Raw genomic sequence first — 20,472 nt, 5'->3', positions numbered from 1 at the left:
TCATTTCCTGCATGGGCTCGACATAGATACTTTTAAACTTGCACATTTACTATAAGTTAGACTTTAGGGCATTAAAGTTGATCAAGCTTTTTCTTTTTCAAAGACTGGTCCTTGGGCAAGTCCGGTTGGCATGATCCAATAAACATTCACTAGCTAATATGCTTTTAAAATTTTAATAATATATCTATAATATTTTTGTCAAATAAATCATACAACGCTGACACAGTTCTTCGTAGGAAATATATTAAATTGTTTATTGAAAATTTGTTGTTGATGATAACATATAATTCCAGTTTATAAATCACACTTTATTGTTTTGTTAATTCCACATGACAGATGTTGGTAAGTTTAATCTCATGCTATACGCATGGTGTCAATTGGATTTGCTGGAGATCCAGATTCCAAATTTCCAGAACCTGAAGTTTAAGTTGTTAAGAGTTAAAATGGAGGGGAATATATGTAAATCACAAAATATTCTTGGTCGATCGGATGGCTCGGATCATAGATCCCATCAATCCAACGGCCGATGATACACTTTGGAGAGCACGAGTGCAACAAGCACTAGCCGACAATAAGTAATCCGATATTCCCCTTAAAACGCAAGGCTGATTCCGTCAGCCCGTAAAAATATCAAAGCATCAAATATATCAACGAAAAATCTTAAAGGCTTCTCTTGCGATGCTATATTAGTGTGTGATACCTGTTAACCCTTTGAAGAAACTTAATTACGCAAATACCTAACCCCCAGATCAGTTTCTCGGACATATATAGGGCTTCTCTCCTCCACCTCGCCCTCTCGCCTCTCTCCTTTTCCTCCTCCTCCCTCCTCTTCGCCGAAGATCTCTCTCTCCTTTTTCTTCTTCGCCCTTCTCTTTCGCCGAAGAGAGAGGGTGGGCTTCGGGAAGGTCTCTCCTCCCTCCTCCTCTTGCTGTGTCCTCCCTCCTCATCGCCCTTGCTTGTCGGCTTCGATCCGCTGGCCGACCGCGCGATCGCACCATCGCCCGCAGAGAGGGTCTCCGGCGAGGTATGCAGTCGGATCAGACGGGCTTAAGCTTGAGGCCTGGTGGTGGCGGCGGCAACCGAGGCAGCAGAACCCTTGCCCCCCGCTTCGACTTCGGCGGCTCTTCCCTCAGCTCCTCGTCCTCCTCCTCAGATCTCCCCGTCCTCCGCCATCGTGGTGGCGCCGGCACCACCCTGCCTTTCAAGGTCGGCGTGTCCGTTTCTTCGGTTCTAGGGTTCCATCTGATCCGAGGAGGTTTATATCGTTGGCGTTGTTTTCTTGTTTTCTTTGTTTATCTTTTGGCACTGTGGACTTACTCTGATATGGTATGGGAGCTAGGGATTCTAATTATATTAATGGATTTATTGGTCGGTTGCTTGAAATTTTCATGTTTGATCTGGTTAGTTTGAGTCGCTGAAGCCGGTTTCTTTAGATAACAAAAGGATTGTGTTATCTGTGGTATCTCAACCTCGAGTGATGCATTATTTTCTGTTGCTTATCAAAAAATTGTTTTGTTTCTTATACTGTTTGTTAGCTTAGTTACATGCTGAAAAGTTGCTTTAGAATTATTTTGAAAGGATTCCTGATGAAGTATCTTTTGATTTGTAATGTGTTTTTATCACTGTTTGTTTGTTCTGAGTATGATTGTAAGTGGTGTTGAACAAGGCTTTTTTAGTAGCCCGTGAATTGAACCTTCTTGGTCCAGGGATTCTATGTGCAAATACATGCATCGGCTTTGTTATGAACATCTTTTTCTTTTTAATAATTTTCCTCATGCTTTGTATTATCAATGTTGTTTATCCCAACAATTTCTAGTATTGGCCTGTAGCATTTGGAAGGTGGTCCGTGGCTTATGCTCTTGCTGCTAGTTCTCATAGCTCTTCCATTGGGTCATGGTGTCGAGCATAAGTAATGTAAATAAGAAAAAAGAATAGCACAATTGTTCTTTGAGATCATTAGGCATGGAATTTTTTAATCCAAAAACGGTTGTTTTTGAATTTCCATGTATCTTGTATCATATGTGATTAGATGCCAGGTTTTTTAAATTGCAAAGAGCATGCAGTTCTGCTTCTACTTTCTTATGTCTCCTCTATATCCTATTTTGAAGAAATGGTTACTGGGATATAAAACTATTCTAAACTTTTATCAGATTGGGGATTCATGGTTTGAGGGTCATGAACGCATTCGTTACACAAGAGACCAACTTCTTCGACTTCATCAGGTATCCAGAGTTTTTTTTATTTTAGAAAATTCTTTTTTGATCGCCTGTGTGCTTTTGTATCTGTTGCCATTGAATGTGGTGCAAATCAGCATCATCATCTTCGTCATTGTCATTGTCGTTGTCATCATCATCACTTTGAATGTAATTTATTCTTTTCAAGGTCTGGTTGAATTTGTTTGTCCATCAAGGATGCAGTGACTAAAGCAGGAGCATGTCTTGAAATAAGCAAAAGGTTCAAACTTGTGCAAGTATATATTTGCATATGCATTCAAAAAAAAAAAAAAAGAAAAAGAAAAAGAAAAAGAAAAAGAAAACCAAAAATACTTAACACGCACATGCACAAATAAAAAAGGACACACTCTAGCATGCATGAATGCAAACTGTATAAAGAAAGAAAAAATAGAATTCTAACAATATCAAGAAACAGTATATATATGTGAGAATAATTATCATAGATAAAGAAGAAACTTATAACAAATGAAGCAATGTTGTATTACTGGTGCTATATTTAACTTATGTCACTAAAAAGTTACAAATAAGGTAAGACTAATTAGATGTCGGAGTTTTAAGAAAAGATCAGTACAAAGGGGAAAGAAGCCAATGGGAGTGGAATCTAGAGTTCAGTATATTAAAAAAAAAAAGAAGACTTAGGCAGCATATCCTTAAAATCTCATGATTAGTTAGGATATACATAATGTGAGGAGAAAGATGGGGAATGGGGGTATGCCGTCAGACATATGTGGAGGGGGAGGAGAGAGTTAAGAAAAGATATTCTGTTGGACAAGAGGACAATGTCTTCCAGATAATTACCAAAACCTACCATTGTAACAATTTTTTTTTGATAAGAGTCGGTTAGAAAAAAATTAATGGAAAAATTGGAAGAAAATTGATAGACCCAAAATTTGAACTCGCTCTTCATAATATAGTACATTTATGTCTATAATATACGTGCATATATGTTTTATACTAAAAAGAGTGAGTTATGGTATGTGGGTTTGTTAGAGTTGTCCTTGCTTGGTGATTAATTAGTTTGCATTGGAAAACTTTGTTGAATCAATTAGTTCTTATGGAAAACTTTATTGCACATACACAAATACCCTATATGCATACATGCATATACACTCACAGTGTATTAAAAAAGTAAGTTAGTATTGTTAGATTTGTCCTTAGATGTCAGATTACTTAACTTGCATGGAAAACTTTATCATCTTGCTATTATATGTATGGGCACTTTAAGAAAGAAAGATTTACATGCCTATATAATCCCTATCCGGTGGCATTAGTTCTATCCTGCTGCTTTTATCTTCTATGTTGCTCACATGCTGAAAATAACTCTTTCCTATGCCCCTTATGCCCAGTTTTCAATCAAGGATGGAATTGGACATTCTCCATGGGTTGGTCTCTTAGGGATTAAAAAGAAATTGAACTAGGACCTTGTAATAACCTAAGACCTTGCCCAAAAAGATTGGCTAGAAGATATTATTTTGATTCCTTGGCCTTGTATAAGTACCCTAGATCTAACTAGTGTATAGTTGATATGGGAATAAACACACGTTCACATGGGTCCTTAGAGATACTCCTGTTTAAGCTTGGCATCTTCGCGAGGTTAAGGATCCATTCCATTCAAATTCAATCACAAGTGCCGCAATTTTAATCACAAACACTACGATCAGCCTATGGTCAACCCAAATGGGCCCATGCTATAGTGCCCCCTAGTCTACATGGGCCACGGGCTGAGTTTGTTTTGAAATTATTTGTAATAATTCCTAACCTCACTCAAAAAATCTAGTCAAAAGGTATTATTTAGGTTTTTTTGCCCTATATAAACTACTCAAGATCTACTTAATACGTAGCCGAGGTAGAATTAAACGCACTTCCGCATGAGTCCTCATAGACCCTCTCTCCCTCTTCCGTGATTACTTGAGTTTGCCAGAGAAGATAAAGATGTTGAATCTATAAATGGACTAAAAAGGGCAGTCTAGTGCATGAGGCTCCTGCCATTGCAAGGTTTGGAGAGGGTTAGACAAACGCAACCTTATGTTGTGTGTAGAGAGGTTGTTTCTATGTTTTGAACCCATGACCTCCAATGCACAGTGGATAACCCTGCCGTTACTTTAAGGCTCACTCTCTGAACGTGTAGATGGACTCTTGCGAAATAAATATACTTTTTAATAATATCATCTCCAACTGATTAGAAAATCTCAAATGGCAAGATATTTAAAGATGTCATACCAAATAAATACGGCTATTATATGAAAAAGCATGATTTAAGTCTTTTAAGTTTGTCAAATTTGCCCATATTGGAAAATAATTCTACTTTTTGAGACTGTATATTGCATATGTCCATGGGTTAGAGTGGAATAATAGTTATCTTATTGAATATGAACTATTCTATTTTAAAGATTGGCAGCCTAGGTGGTGTCTTTCCTTTCGTCTCTCTTAAATATTCTAAATAACAACCCACTATCTTAAGTTGATCTCTCCCCCTCAGGTATTTGCCCTAATAGCCACCATCTCTTCACATCTCCTACCATCTCCATGCCACCTACATCTTCCACCTCATAACCACAACCTGTTCTAGTCGTATGTTCGAACTTCTCTCTCCTTGCTCTTGGGAATATACCTAATAATGCTCATCTTTTATCGTCTTCTTCTTTAGTGGAAATGCTCATCTTCCTATATATGAATCACTTGAACGTCACCTTATTGCTCCATTATTTTTAAGTTTTTTCTTTATCTATTGTTTTTATTTCTATATAAATATTACAATTGATAAATAATTTTTTTTAAAACTTAGCATGCACTGTGTATCTTTCCCTACTTATATATGAAGCCAAGTAACTGCTATATTTCCTCAATTATGGAGCAGGGTTACTAATCTTGTTTCATTAGGTACCTCATACATTTAATTATCATATCAATGTGATCAATATTCTTAGCTACTTAAAAAAAACTAAATTTTAGTATGCATGGGTTAGATATACCCATTGTACTAGTTTAAATATTTGTGATGAGTAACTTTTCTGGCCTGCAGCTTTTGCTTATTTTTTCTCCTAACAGGTTGTCGAGATCCCTGAAGATATTCTGAAAGTTAAACGGGAGATTGAGGCTGAAATATTTAATGAAGATCAGACTTGGGGCCGCAGTGATGTCAATGTGAGTTCTAGTCAAAGATGTGAATTGCATGCATCATTTGAATTATAGAAGTAGTGAGGTTGGTTCTGTGTATATTTCTAAATATGAGGAGCACTGTCGCCAAATTTCTTAGGCTTGCAGTTTTCTTCAATTTCTTTTGTTCTTGTGTAGTAAATATATGTTTTTCTGGAGAACTTCGCTCATGATTTCTGCTTAAAGAATATTTATCATTATGCTTTTCTATATTCGTATGCTTATATCAAGGTTTTCTCTTTGGTGCTTCTAATTTTGCTGGAACATCTTCTAACATTTGTTTATACTCTCCAGTTGCAAACTCAATCACAGAGTCGCTCTTATGAACCAGACAATCGTGACTGGCGTGGACGTTTGGGACAATTGCCCTCAGTTGGAGAGGAGAAGTCATGGGATACAATACGTGATAATAAGGCACATGCATCCAATTTGAGACCACAAGAAATAAACCAATTTAATAACCAATTGGGTTCCCAATTTTCTTCAAAAGCTTCCATCCATGGGGTAATTATTAAATACTGCTATGATGATCTGAAGATGCCTCTTTCCTTCTTAACTCCTGATTAGTGTATATTTTTAACTCCTTGGTAATATATAAAGAATGTCATGCTTCTTGTCTTATGTATGATACTTATTCCACATGCCCTTTTTATCTACGTATATACTTGATTTGTTGGTCTGAGCATTGTGCCAGTGAGAATTTGCTTTATCAAAGTACTTCTTTAGATGTCATGAAATTTTTGTCAATTTGAACATTGTTGCTCCATTCAAGTGCATCATTGATGAATGACATTCTGCATTTAATGATAATTTAATCGTACATGTATTCTCTCAGGTCTACCTTTTCTTGGTCATGTCTTCTTGCATTTATATCAACCAAGCCCACTTTAAATCCGCTTTTCATATGCTGATAGTGTCTAAGTTAGCTGTTTAATGTCCTGCCATTAGTGATTTATTCCTTTGATCTTTAACCAAATCTATTCCAATTGTTTTACATGTTCTCATCTTTATGACTCTTGATTTACAGCACTAATCCAACTTTTCGTTCAACAGTCTGATCCATACAACACTACTGGGCTTATTGCTGTCAAAGTTCCATTGCAAGTTTTAGAGTCATGCAATGATCTAATCCTTTGCTCCATTTATCAGTGCTTCTATTTTTTAATGTTTGTTTATCTATATATTTTTTTATGCATAAGGAATGCATGATATCAAATGTGATGACCCCTGATGGGGTTATTTGGCCATCTATAATTGTTGATTTCCATTTCAATTCCCACTAAAATTGCACTTCACGTACCTTTTTCTGGCTCCGATATTAAACAAATTCTAAATCATTTATTTCAGTTCTATTTGAGGATTCCTTTCTATTTCTGGTCACATTCTTTTGAAAAAAAGAGAAAAAGGCAATTCCTCCTTGTTATTACCAATAAGTCCATCTTCATAATTTGTGAAACAAAGTTTCTTTTTCAGGCTGACCAACCTCAACTGGAATTCCAGTTTTCACCACATAATTCTTATCAGTTATGGCATTCACCGAGTTGTTGAAAAATCGACCATGATAATGGCGACTTGATTAGTCAAATGGTTCTCTTATTTATGCGATAGTTATCAAATCAGTGTTCTTAAAATCCTAGTGAATTGGCTGGCTGGATGTTATGCCATTGATTGCCACCATAATTCTTTACTTGTTCTCTATGGCCTAGGTTTTGCTTCTTAACCATGTGACTGTTGGATAATTTTTAATAATACTTTTATTTTTACGTGAATCGGCTTGGTCACACAATTGACTTAGTCAAGGTTGAATCTTGTTTTATCGCAAAAAGAAAAAGGATAAATTGGTGCCTATGCTGCCAGCATGTGAAGCACAACTTTGAAAAATTCTATTGCTTGATCACCAAGGCATGATGCTAAAAGAGTGCTCAAAGATAATCGGATGTAGAAGCTCAGGACTTCTAATCAGCAAAGGGATGGGTCATGCCATCAAATCGCATTTCATTTCACTGATTGGCCCACTTTGGATAACTTGCATAAATTGAATTCTTTACAAAAGGGCATCACTCTCCCTTGCCTTGTTTTTGTTGTCATATTTTTTTCTTACCATAGCTGAAAATGTGATGTCCTTTTTTATCATCTTCTTGATCTTGACGTCAACCATTGATTAATTATTACTATGTCATGGAAGCAGGGATTGAAATAATAGTGTTCATGCTATTCTCAAACTGTGCTTTGAATCCTAATGCCTTAATGTCGTTGAATTTTGTGCACCATAAAATATAGCGCTCCTTCTGAGTTGCAACTTTGGGCTACATGTTTCCAAGTTCACTTGAGAACTGAATGAAGTGGCATCATTAGGTTGGTTCTGTTGGTGTTTAACTGGGAATCAGTTCTAAACAAGTTCTGCTTTTCATAAACCCAGTTGCATTGGCTTATTTCTAGTTCAAGGGGTCAAGTAACTGATCTAATCAGAACCAAGCTAATGCTATATGCCATATGGATAAATATACATGTGTATTTATATTGTATAGGATCATATATGCTAACCAGGTAATATTTTTAACCTAGACAAGGATTAGATGATTAAGTTTGTCTATTCAAAGATTCAAATAGGTACTGCTGCTCATGGCCTGAGTCACAACTCCTCCTTTTTGGTCCTTTAGCACCTCATGATTGCTGCTTGTTGATCCCCCAAGATTCACGATTCCTGCTATCCCTTAGCTTCTTGGGTCTCATGAATTGTTACCTCCAGCCTTTCAGTCCCTCACACTCTAATGGCCTTACTTATTCCTTTTTTCTTCCTTTTTTTCCTGGAAACATATCATTTTACTGATTTGAATTTATGCTCTCTAGGTAATTAGAGAACCAAATTGAACCAACCAGATCGTGATTTGAATTGTTTTGGTTTTGTTCTCCTCGTATAATGCTGATTGATTTTGGTTAGAGTTCCAAGAATTGGGAACTGATCAGCATCAGGCTGGTTCTTGATTTGCCACTGACATAAATCAAACTGTGTCAACAGCAACTTCAATCTGTGCAACTTTCGGGATTTGGTAAAATTGTAAACTTTATATACACCCTTTCAAAATTATGTGAAGGATCATAATATATGGCAAATAATAAAGCAGCAATTATCCAATCTTTTATGCTTAGAACCATGTTTTTGTATTTGGCATTCACCACTTTATCTTGTTTTATTTTTTTTGAATATTATAGCATCACCCCTTTTCTTCTTGTCCCCAGGTGCATACTTGGGCTTTGTTATGGCTATCTTTTGTATAAATATACCATCAAATACATATTCTCTTATGTCTTCTTAAGAAGGAACAAGCTATATGTGACATGTTTTTTCCACTTTTGAATTTCACTTCAATCTCATTGTTTTTCTCTCTTGTCTTTGAATCTGTATATGCGATTGCTCAAAGGCAACAATGGGCCCAAGTATTTATTCTCTGATCACATTCATTTCTTCTGTGCATTGTCCACCTTATAACCTCTCATATCCTTCACTTCTCATGACAGAACTATTTAACTCAGCATATGTTGACATTCTCTTGCTTAAAATTTTTTGCTTTGTGCTATGAACAGTACAAGAGGGTGGGACAGGGCACAACAATAAGGTTTCTTCATCTCAGGTTGCGTGTCATGGGTTCAAAGCATGGAAACAGCCTCTCCACATGAGGGGATAAGGCTGCGTACATCTGACCCTTATCAGACCCTGCAGTGATGGGAGTCTCATACAATGGGATGCCCTTTTTATCCTATGAACAGTACCATTCAAACAGTGGATTTTTTTTTTTTTAATAAGGCGGAGAGATCATACACACTATCTATGGATACATCCAAAAAAGTTAGAAAATAAAATATCCCGCAAACCACATGGAACCACCATGAGCTTTGTTCATAAGACCTCTCCTGAATGATCTGCAGCATAGGAAGCTACCCAGTTCGCAAGGAAGGTGCATTCCCTGATTGCCCACCAAATGTCACGCAGAAGAGGGGGGGGGGGGGGGCAGTCACTGACTCTGCCCACCTCTAGATCACCTAATAACTGTAGAGGAGTCCATCATCAAAACCAATCGATCAGCTCTAAGAACCTGCCTCGGAGGTAAGTCCAGTCCAAGCTGCCCTCAGCTCTGCCTCAGGAACCGCGGAGTCCATAATGTGGCATCCTCCTGCTGCCACACATGTAGAATCAGGGCCCCGAATAACCAAACCCGTGCTGCCTCTGCTGCCCCCATTGTGGACTTTAAATTCTTTTTTCGGCATTGAGAAACATGTGTTATCCAATTCTTTCAAGGTAGTTTGTTGATGTTGCATTTATTTTTTCTTAAAGTAAAGTCCACTATTCAGAACCTTTTTAGCACGGTTCTGATTCCTTGAGCTCCAAATCTCTCATGCTTGTATTTTAATTTGTTCCTCCAGACCTACTAAAGTGGAAATTCTGTAACTGCATTAATTGTCTTTCATATCTTTTCTTGCTGATATTCTGACTTCATTTATTGCGCCATTCTTTCCTGCATATGTGAAGGTTGTAACCGTCAATTGTCTTTTGGTTTAGTTATTTCATATCTGGTCTTTGTGACTTGCAATTTTTTTCTTCCTCACAATGTCCATTTATGTCAATTTAAGTCTCTTCATCATCTGTTCTGACTCTTGTAGAATCTACAGCACTCTTTTAATCTTCTTTGCACATGGATGCCTGCTTTAGTTGTGATGAGTTTCAATACATCTAACTAGCTATTTGATCAAAAACTAATTTGGGAATAATATGATTTGCTTTTGATGCGGGACTCTATGGGGTTAGAGATGCATATTTGCAATGGTATGGAATTTATAGTTTTTAGGAGGGTTTAATGGTTTGGTTTCTGCTGCAAGGAGGAAGATATATCTGGACAGATCCAACTTTTATGGGGTAAGGAGAACGTATCTTTTGGACTTTGGTTGTAAGCATAAATAAAGGTTGAAACTAGAATCTAGGGCTGGGATGCAAGAGAGTATGCTTGCAAGGTTTTCAAGAGACTTCATGATCAGATTTGTGGGTATAAAGGTTCTGGTGTCGCATAAGCTTATTGAGAGTGCATGGACTTGAGGGGTTTAGGTGGACAAAGTGGATGAATATAGTGGTTAAGGTTCCATCAAGTATGGAATTTATTGGCCTTTCGGTGATGTTTAGGACTACTTGTAAAATAATAGAACATTCTGGAGTCAGAAACCAAATCAAGAAGCAGGTTGAGAACTAATTTCTGGCACAACAACAAGCAAGCCAAAGAAGAAAAGAAAGAAAAGATAAATAAGAAGAAAAAAAACTAGAGGGAGGGAGAATGTGAGAAGGGGAGAACGAAAAACTGTATCACACCCAAGGAAGCCAGAATCGGAACTGGTACCCATATTGGTCGGCTTGTGGTACGAGTCGGTACAGGTTCGTACTGGACTGGACCGGTGCGAACTGACATAGGGGAGAAGGGAACCGAGAAAGAGGAAAAGAGAGAAAGAGAGAGGGAACGAAAGAAAGAAAATGAGGGAGGGGAAGCCGCTGGAGGGCCACTGATTACACCGTTCGATGGACATGGCGCTTGCCCGACGCCCTTCGGCATCTCCGCTGGCTGCACGTCCCGCTAGTACCGTCACTCCCTCCCTCTCTCTCTTTCTGTCTTGTTTAAACGCCTTATCGGGCGATACCGAGCTGCGGATGCCTTCGCGGCCCTCCGGCGGCCTTGGCGGGCCACCGCTGGCCTCCGGCAGTGTCATCCCATCTTCTCCTCCCCTCTCTCTCTCTTCCTTCCTCTTTTTCCCTCTCCTTCGTCGGGTGTTTCTATTTATCCATCCAAATCATCTTGATTTGCTGCCGGTACGGCTCGGAACGTCCTGAACTATCCGATTTGGGACACTTCGGCGAACGGTGATCGCACCTATCCACTTAATCTCTATCTCAACTAAAAAAGAATTTTTTTGAAATTAGTACCTTTATGCAAACTCCTAGTTAAAGAAACTTAAACAGCTCGGAAACAATGTTTTCTAATCTTGATACGACTGCTAACCTACATGTTATAGCCATAGGACTCAACAGACTTGGACTTAGAAAGGAATTTCAATCAAGCAAAAAGTTTAAACTTTAAAGCTTCATTGATGTAAAAGATATTATATATTTTTTTATGTAGATATGACTATGGACTCATAACTTTGGGTAAAAATAATCGTAAGTTGGTTCCTAGGACTACCGGAAAATCAATTTAAGTGAAATCCAAAAATATCATAAGACTGAAACTTGCTATCGTTTGGTTTCTATATCATATTTCCTAAAATGAGGAAGTCCTAAGAAACATGAAAAACTTGTGAAAGACTGAAAAGGCTACTGTTCTTCCTGTGGGTTTGCATGTGTTCTTTATATTTACCTCAAATTCCTAACTTTCTGCATTTGATGATCATGGAAGCATGAAGGTAATGTTGATGAGTTAAAAAAAAAGGCTAGCCTGGTCCTGGCATGGGGCTGGATTGCACAAAAAAGCTTGAATGAGAAAGCTAGGCATAAAAAGCAAGAGGAATATGCAATCCCCTTCTGGTTTGCTTTCATACTTGCAATCCAAAACTGAACTTTCACATCTAATTCAATCTAAACATAGAATTACTGATTTTCTAAAATAGATCTCATTCAACATAAGCACATTGATATGGGCAACTTCCTATAGGGGCACAACAATGGTGGTTTCAATGATGTTGTGGTCTGAAATTGTTTCTTGGTGAAGAAAAAAATAAAAGAACTCTTTGATAGTCATATGGGTCTGTCTTGGAAGCCTAATTGCTATTTGGAATTGGATAAACTGCTAGATCTGCAAAAATGGTTTCTTTCTTTTCTTTCTCAATTAACTTGGATTATTAAACAGTTTGACCATGGATCTTCTATCCACTGCAGGAGTCAATCTTGTCAAGGAACTTGAAGGGATCTAATGCGGTCTATAAGTTAACCATTGGAGCATGAAATTACACTGACAATCCTCCATAAAGCTGGACAGTTTGCATATGTTTATTTAAAAAATTTAATACTAACTGACATGCATGTTTTTGCTTTTCCTTTTTCTTAAGGGAAAGAACATCTTTTGACTTCCTTAATGCCTAGATATTACTTTTGCATTCAGTAAATGTAGGCATATAAAATAACCAATGCCTCTTATGACATCAATGAGGTTAGCTGGGGGATTCTGCTTTATCACAATTTTTATTGGGATTACATCCTCCAAACTGGGAAGTTTCTTCTTGGTTCCTTGTACTCACACCTTTCTTTTTTTTTTTCTGTTGACATCCAGATTCCTTTTTCTGACCTAGGGGATACTGCTTTATCCTTCTTGTTTATTATATTAGCTACTCAGTTACATTCTTCTTCTTTTTTTTTTTTATATTAAAGAAGACATCTTAATTGTGTTCACCCTCTTTAAACCCAACCATTTTCCTATCTAACCATCTTTCTTAAGTAAAATAAATGATTTGTTTGGGAAATCCTTTGTGCCTTCAATTGAACTACATCCTTGGCTCCACCTGTAGACTATTAAAGGTGCAGAATATGATCTATTTTTGTTATACTTAGTTTCAAAATTTTGTTTTAGCGAGATTGGCTGTAATAATTCTAACTTTGACTTGTATTCTTATTCATGGTCCCTGATTGGAATTCGTTAAAGAGGAACTCACAGCTTAATTCATGTGTAAATGCATGTGCCATGGATTGTGTCATTAGTGTTCATCTTTCTTTTGATTGCTTAAAATGTTGCACCATCTTTCACCACCTTCAAAATGATTGTTCTGGTTTAATGTGGAACATGCTTGTCTATGGTCCTTATGTACTTTTTGCAGTCTCCTCTGTTTGTTAATGGATTGCTTTTTTGTTTTGACATTTGTAACATTATCTGCAATTTAATCAGGTGGGACCTACACCTCCTCTGGTCAAGGCTGAAGTGCCATGGTCTGCTCGAAGAGGCAATCTTACAGAGAAAGAACGGGTTCTAAAGACAGTAAAGGGGTAATTGATGTGCTTGTTTAGTTTAGCCTGCTGGCAAATGTTAATCAGTTTTTTTTTAAATTTTTTTTTTTAATCTTTTAGTTTTGAAGGCAGATTTATATATGACCCTAAATCTAACTGCTATCGGTTGTTACATTTGGTTTTGCACAACTTATTCTTCCCTGAATCTGTTGATACTACATATTTATTCCCTCCTTTTTTGTACAATTTTTTGTTCTCTCTAATTAGCGGAAGCGAGATAATATGAATTGGACTTTTTTTTTTTAAAAAAAAATTTCTGTTGTTTATTTTAATGCAGTATATTGAATAAGCTGACTCCAGAGAAATTTGATGTTCTCAAGGGCCAACTGATTGATTCTGGAATCACAACACCTGATATTCTAAAGGTTTTCATTCTTCCCAAAATTTATGCTCAGTTGATTTTTAGTTTTCATGTTTCCCAGAATTTATGCACTGTTGCTTTTGAAACAGTTGCTGCCCCTCCCAAAATTTTAGTTGTTAAAACACACTAATGATGCAGGATGTCATTAAACTTATATTTGAAAAAGCTGTTTTTGAGCCTACCTTCTGTCCCATGTATGCGCAATTGTGTTCTGATCTAAATGAGAGGCTTCCTCCATTCCCTTCTGAAGAACTGGGTGGGAAGGAAATCACTTTCAAGCGTATACTCTTGAATAATTGTCAGGAGGCATTTGAAGGTGCTGACAATCTGAGGGCTGAGATTAGAAAGTTGACCGGTCCAGACCAAGAAATGGAACGTAGAGATAAAGAAAGAATGGTGAAGCTCCGCACTCTTGGTAACATCCGCCTTATTGGTGAGCTTCTAAAGCAGAAGATGGTTCCAGAGAAAATAGTGCATCACATCGTCCAAGTATGCAGATCATGCTATTCATCTTAACGCTGATTCTTTTGCATTTTTTGAGTGGTCCACTGTTTTAAATAATTTCCTGACACAGTTACCGTTAACAGGAGTTATTGGGGCATGATGGCAAAACTTGCCCTGCTGAGGAAAATGTTGAGGCAATCTGTCAGGTCTTTAACACCATTGGCAAGCAGTTGGATGAAAGCCCCAAATCTCGTCGTTTTAATGATGTTTATTTCAACCGGCTGAAGGAGCTGACAACAAACCCCCAGCTTGTGCCACGATTTAGGTTTATGGTCCGTGATGTCCTTGACCTCCGTGCCAACAACTGGGTCCCTCGACGCGAAGAGGTAAGCTTTAATGTCTATGGTGCCATCTTGCTGGTCTTGGCTTATAACATTCTGTTTGTATTATAAAATATTTTATTTTTGGTCATGTCAGAGATCATGTGTTGCTGAATTTGCTGGAAAAAGAAATGTGTAGTAACAAAAATCAGGATATATGCATGTTTTGGAATTTTTCAAGTTCTTGCTCATTCTGAGCATTTTTGCTGTCTTGGTTTTGTAGGTGAAGGCCAAAACCATCACTGAAATTCATAGTGAGGCGGAAAAGAACCTTGGTCTGCGCCCTGGAGCAACTGCAAACATGAGAAATGGTCGTAGTGTTGGTGCTTTGGGGACCCTCAGTCCTGGTGGTTTACCTATAAGCCGACCTGGAACTGGAGGTATGATGCCTGGAATGCCTGGAACAAGGAAGATGCCTGGAATGCCCGGGTTGGATGGGGACAACTGGGAAGTTCCAAGGAGCAGATCAATGCCAAGGGGAGAAGCTAAATGTGTCCAGAGTCCTTCAGTTGGCAAGCCATTGCCCATCAACTCTAAGCTAGTACCTCAAGGTAGTGGCGGCCTGATGGCTGGTAAAACTAGTGCATTGCTACAGGGCAGTGGTCCCCCAGCTCGTCCTTCTGGCCTTGTTTCAGGTCCACCATCTCAGAATGTTCAGTCCTTGAACCCTCATTTCCGAGTGCCATATTGTGTGCTTCCAGCCAAGCCAGTGGCTGCACAAAGGTTAGATCCTAATCAGCTACATAGGAAGACTGTTGCTCTTTTGGAGGAATATTTCCACATCCGCATACTAGATGAAGCACTTCAATGCGTGAAGGAACTGAAGAGCCCTGAATACCACCCGGAAGTTGTCAAGGAAGCCATCAGTCTAGCTTTGGACAAGGGCCAGTCTTGTGTGGATCTTGTTGTCAAGCTTTTGGAGTCCTTGTTGGCTCAGAAGGTTTTCACGCCAGGGGACTTGGGGACTGGCTGTTTGCTTTATGGGGCAATGCTGGATGATGTTGCTATTGATTTGCCGAAAGCACCAACTTATTTTGGTGAAGTGGTGGGTAAACTGATTCCTGCTGGTGGTCTTGGTTTCAACGTAGTGGAAGAAATTCTGAAGAATGTTGAAGATTCCGGGTTCCAGTCAGCAATGTTTGATGCTGTGATGAAAACCATCGAAAGGGGCCCCAATGGTCAGGCAGTATTGGGAGGACTGGCAGCTGATATCAAGGCCTGTAAAAGCCTGCTTGCTTAAATTCAGCTGTATTGGCTGGTACTCTATTTGCTTCTCTCAGCCATCTGTAACTTTGATAAAACAAATATCCCTAAGCATGTTGTCTTTCTCCCTTTTCTCATTCCTTCATCTTTCCTCTGTTTTTCCCCTTGAGGTAAGCAAATCATAAAACAATGACCCTAAGTGGTCTGCGGGGAGTAGTTACTTTTGAGTTGTATATTTATGCGAGGTCACATGAATGTTTATTATTTTATTCAAGATGATGGAAAAAAATGCCATGAAATTGGGTCTCATGTTCGTGGCTAATTTTGCTTGATGTTTGTTAAGGAAAGATCTTGAGATGATACATCTTTCTGTTTATCTGATGTCATTATCTGTTTTCTTCTCTCTTTTTCTTTAATTGAATAGATAATTCATGCTTACTACCAGTCAGTCAGCTTTGAATCAATATAGATTTTAGAAATCTGGGTGGAGGAGCCGCCTCCATGCATTCTCAACGCCGAAAGATTACGGGGCTTATGAGTTCCATTCCTCTTTCCTCCTATTACTTGTGGGAGGCTCCGTGAAATGATGATGGCACTTTCATGATGGAGTCTCTCAGGTTAAGCTGCTGTCTTATCAGCTTCATGAGGTTTAACGCCACGAGAAATCATGCAGGGTCCCCTCTATCTGTATATTTTTGGGAACCCAAGAGTTAAAATGGGAAATGCTGCTGTGTTGATCTAGATGGTATTGATCTGAGGCTCAAGTTTCATCCCCGTTGGGGTGGCTACTTTTTCTTTCCCATGCAATATTGATGTCTATTTCTGGATGATACAGAACCGAAATAAAGTTAATGGCGTTGGCAACACCATGCGCTTGTCCTTGTTCGCATGACCTCTGGGAATAGAATGAACTATCAGTGGGGATTTGCCAGGGAGGCGTCATCAGAGAAGAGGCGAGAGTCGATGGTCCGATGGAGTGTTGTATTTGGGGTGGAGTGGCTCGGAGGGGCGGATGAAGAAATGAGACAAGGGGCATCGATAATGGGTTGGATGGAGGGGAGCGTTTTTTTCTTTTCTTTTCTTTTTTTTTTTTTTTTTTTTGAGGTGGCGGGTGATCGTTGGCCTGTTCTACAGTTGACGCTGGTGGACTGGATCTTGATAATATTTTCTTCATAGAATTGGCATTCTGCAAATTGACGTCGAAATGAGACCGCCGGAGTATACGTCGAAAAGTGAAGTTTGAATGAAAGTATGGTAAGAATAGCCAAGTTTCATAGCCCGGCCATGGCGGGCTGAATCCGCTTGCAAGGATGAAGAGGTTGGAGACAATTTGAAAGGAAAATTATTAGGTGGATCAGACTCACTGTGAATCTAGGATAAATTTAAATCTTTTATTTCCTTCTCTCTCTTGTAATAGCAAAATTTTTCTAGGTATCTGTTGGGGGATACCCACCGACCGACCGACTATCGGAGGGCCCGACCGGCTGGCGGCCCGACCGACCGACCGTCTGGCAGCCCGACCGACTAACCAACGGCCCGACGGACGACTCTGACTGGCCGATCGTAGGTCGGGCGACAGGCCGACAGACGCCATCAGCGGTTAACTGCGGCCATTCCACGGTCCATTTCCGACCGACTAAACCCAGAGGTCCGGTAGCCGACCCACACGAAGCTCGCCGACCGATGGAGGAGTCCGACGCCACTCTGCTGGCCACCGACCTTGGGTCGGCCGACTCCACCAACCACCGTACGGCCGCCAGACGCTGTCAGCTCTGACACGGACGTGCGACACAGTTACCTAGGGGCATTGTCCCACCGAGAGCCGGGTCAACCCTGGTGATTAGACGGATACACGGCGACATGACGTTTTCACGGCGGTTCTGACAGCCTACAGTGAGTTGACAGTTCCTCACTTGTCCGCGCCATTAATGACGGCGCCATACCGTGCTCCACTATATATACCGGGGAAGGCAACAGTGCAAAGGGTCGATCCGCCCGTCTCTCCCACATACGCAGGCTCGCTCCTCCCTCTCTCTCTTCCTCTCTCTTTCTCAGAGCTCTCTGTCTGCATTTCACTGTTGCCCAGTCACCTCTCTGACTTGACCGTCGGAGGGTCCCCGCCGGAGCCGCCTCCGGTCAGTGCGGACTTCCTTTTGCAGGTGCACGCTTCCCGGCGATCGGGCGACGAGGCGATTGGCCGCAACAGATTGGCGCGCCAGGTAGGGGAAGGCATGACAAAGACAAGAGCTCAACGATCGAGAGTCACTGGGTCGGCAAGGCGCTCTTCCCGCCGGGAAGAGGCCTCTCCACCACCACCGACGGCGGAGCCTAGCTCTCCGCATCCTGCAGTGACCACGGAGGCCCAGATTGCGGCCATCGTACGGCAGATGACCGTACTGACCGACGCAGTCAAAAGCCTCCAGCAACAACCGGTGGCCCGACCTATGCCTTCCAGGAGCAGCCGCCGACGGCCGCGCCGACCCCTGTCGCCTCCAAGCGAGCGCTCTCAACAGCGCTCCCACGGAGAGGAGGAGGGGCGACCACGGCGCGACGACCGACGGTCTCAACGGCCCTCTCCTTCCCCGTTGGAAAGGGCGAGGAAGGAAAAGCGGCCGCGCACACCGTCGGCCTCTCTTTCAGAATCCTCCGGAGGCTCCACTCCTGGGGTCTCTCAGCATCGACGAGCGGACGACTACGAGCGACGGTTCGAGGAGATCGACCGCTGGCTCGCCCAACTGCAGATGGACGGCCAGAAGTCTTCGAACGACGTCGACTTCCAGACCGCCCAGCCTCTCTCTCGACTGGTCCTCGATGAGCCGATTCCCAGTCGGTTCAAAATGCCGAACGTGGAGCCATACGATGGCTCCACCGACCCAGTCGACCACCTCGAGAGCTATAAAGCTCTCATGACAATTCAAGGGGCAACCGACGCTCTTTTTTGCATCGGCTTCCCCGCCACACTTCGCAAGGCTGCCAGGACTTGGTACTCCGATCTTCGATCGGGCAGTATCCATTCCTTCGCGCAGCTCGAGCACTCGTTCGTGGCCCATTTCAGCACCAGCCGAAAGCCGCCGCGAACGTCGGATAGCCTTTTCTCCCTCAAGCAGGGGGAAAACGAGACGCTCCGACACTTCGTGGCGCGATTCAACGCGGCCACGCTCGAGGTCCGGGACCTCAACGAAGACATGGCAGTTTCAGCCATGAAGCGGGGCCTGAGGTCGTTCTGATTTACTTATTCTCTGGACAAGACCCTCCCCCGAACGTACGCTGAGCTACTGGAGCGCGCATACAAGTATATGCGCGCGGACGAAGGAGCGTCCGACCGACGCCTGGTCGAGCCCAGGGGTCCGAAGGAGAAGCGAAGAAAAGGTCGGGAGCCCGCCGAACCAAGCAGGCCCCCGGCCGATAGTCGGCTTTCTCCACCCCGACATATCCAAAAATCACCCCGCCGACAGACTCCGAGGTCGGTGCGTCCCAGGTATGACTCCTACACTCCTCTCTCCGCTCCCCGTGCGCAGATCTTGATGGAGATCGAAGGGGAAGAATACCTGCGACGGCCTCCGCCTCTGAAGGCAAAGGGCCTCGACCATCGGAAGTACTGCCGGTTCCATCGGAGCCACGGCCACGACACCGAGCGATCATCCAGTTGAAGGATGAGATCGAAAATCTCATCCGCCGAGGGTATCTCGGCAAGTTTCGAAAGGGTCCGCCGACCCGACCGACTGCCGATCGACGCCCCCAGCCGACTGAAGAGGCACCGACTAACCAGCCGACGGCTGGAGTCATCAACATGATCTCCAAGCGGCTGGGCCCGGGGACGTCTGCAGGAGGAGAGCCGACGAAAAAGCCGCGCCCGGACGACGTGATTACCTTCTCGGAAGACGACGTTCGGGGCATCCAGACTCCCCACGACGACGCTGTTGTTGTGTCGGCGACAATAGCCAATTATGATGTAAAATGAATTTTTGTTGATAATGGAAGTTCGACAAATGTTTTGTTTTACTCGACCTTCTCCCGAATGCGACTACCGACTGATCGACTTAGTAGGGTCTCCACGCCCTTGATCGGCTTTGCCGGAGACACCGTCACGACAGAAGGAGAAATCACCCTGCCCGTGACGGTCGGTACCGAACCACGGCAAAGAACGGTCTCCCTCATTTTCGCGGTCGTCCAAGTTCCTTCGGCCTACAACGCCATACTCGGGCGACCCGGATTGAACGCCCTCAGGGCGATCGTCTCGACGTACCATCTCCTTGTTCGATTCCCGACCAAAAACGGAGTCGGGGAGATGCGCGGAGATCAACAGCTCGCCCGACGATGCTTCCAAATCTCCGCCCAAAGCGACGAGACAAAGGATCCCCTGACAATCGACAAACTGGATCAACGGGAGGAGGAAGAGCGGGGTTCGCCGGCCGAGCAGCTCGAGGCGATCCCCATAGGAGAAAATCCCGACAGAAAAGTTTGGGTCGGGTCTCAATTGCCCGACACCGAACGCCACCGACTGGCGGAGTTGCTGACGGCCAACGCCGACATATTCGCATGGTCGGCAGCAGATATGTCGGGCATCCCTCCAGAAACAATTACTCACCGACTCAACATCGACCCGACAATGAAGCCGGTGAGGCAGAAGAAAAGGTCCTTCGCCCCAGAGAGGCAGAAGGCCAT

General features: G+C 41.9%; 1 protein-coding gene across 1 annotated transcript; it reads left to right on the top strand.

The window, feature by feature from the left end:
• Positions 1-808: 808 nt before the first annotated feature.
• On the top strand, positions 809-16,116 carry LOC105049865 (eukaryotic translation initiation factor). Its single transcript, XM_010929637.4, has 9 exons — positions 809-1,206; positions 2,151-2,222; positions 5,283-5,378; positions 5,685-5,894; positions 13,301-13,398; positions 13,697-13,784; positions 13,919-14,269; positions 14,368-14,610; positions 14,828-16,116. The coding sequence occupies exons 1-9, from the start codon at positions 1,027-1,029 to the stop codon at positions 15,842-15,844; spliced, it is 2,355 nt and encodes a 784-aa protein (XP_010927939.1). The 5' UTR covers positions 809-1,026; the 3' UTR covers positions 15,845-16,116.
• The last annotated feature ends 4,356 nt before the right edge of the window (positions 16,117-20,472 follow it).

The sequence above is a fragment of the Elaeis guineensis genome, chromosome 8 (assembly GCF_000442705.2).
Source record: "Elaeis guineensis isolate ETL-2024a chromosome 8, EG11, whole genome shotgun sequence".
Taxonomy (NCBI): Eukaryota; Viridiplantae; Streptophyta; class Magnoliopsida; order Arecales; family Arecaceae; genus Elaeis; species Elaeis guineensis.
The sequence above is the reverse complement of the archived record's forward strand: the minus strand, read 5'-3'. Positions and strand labels throughout refer to the sequence as shown.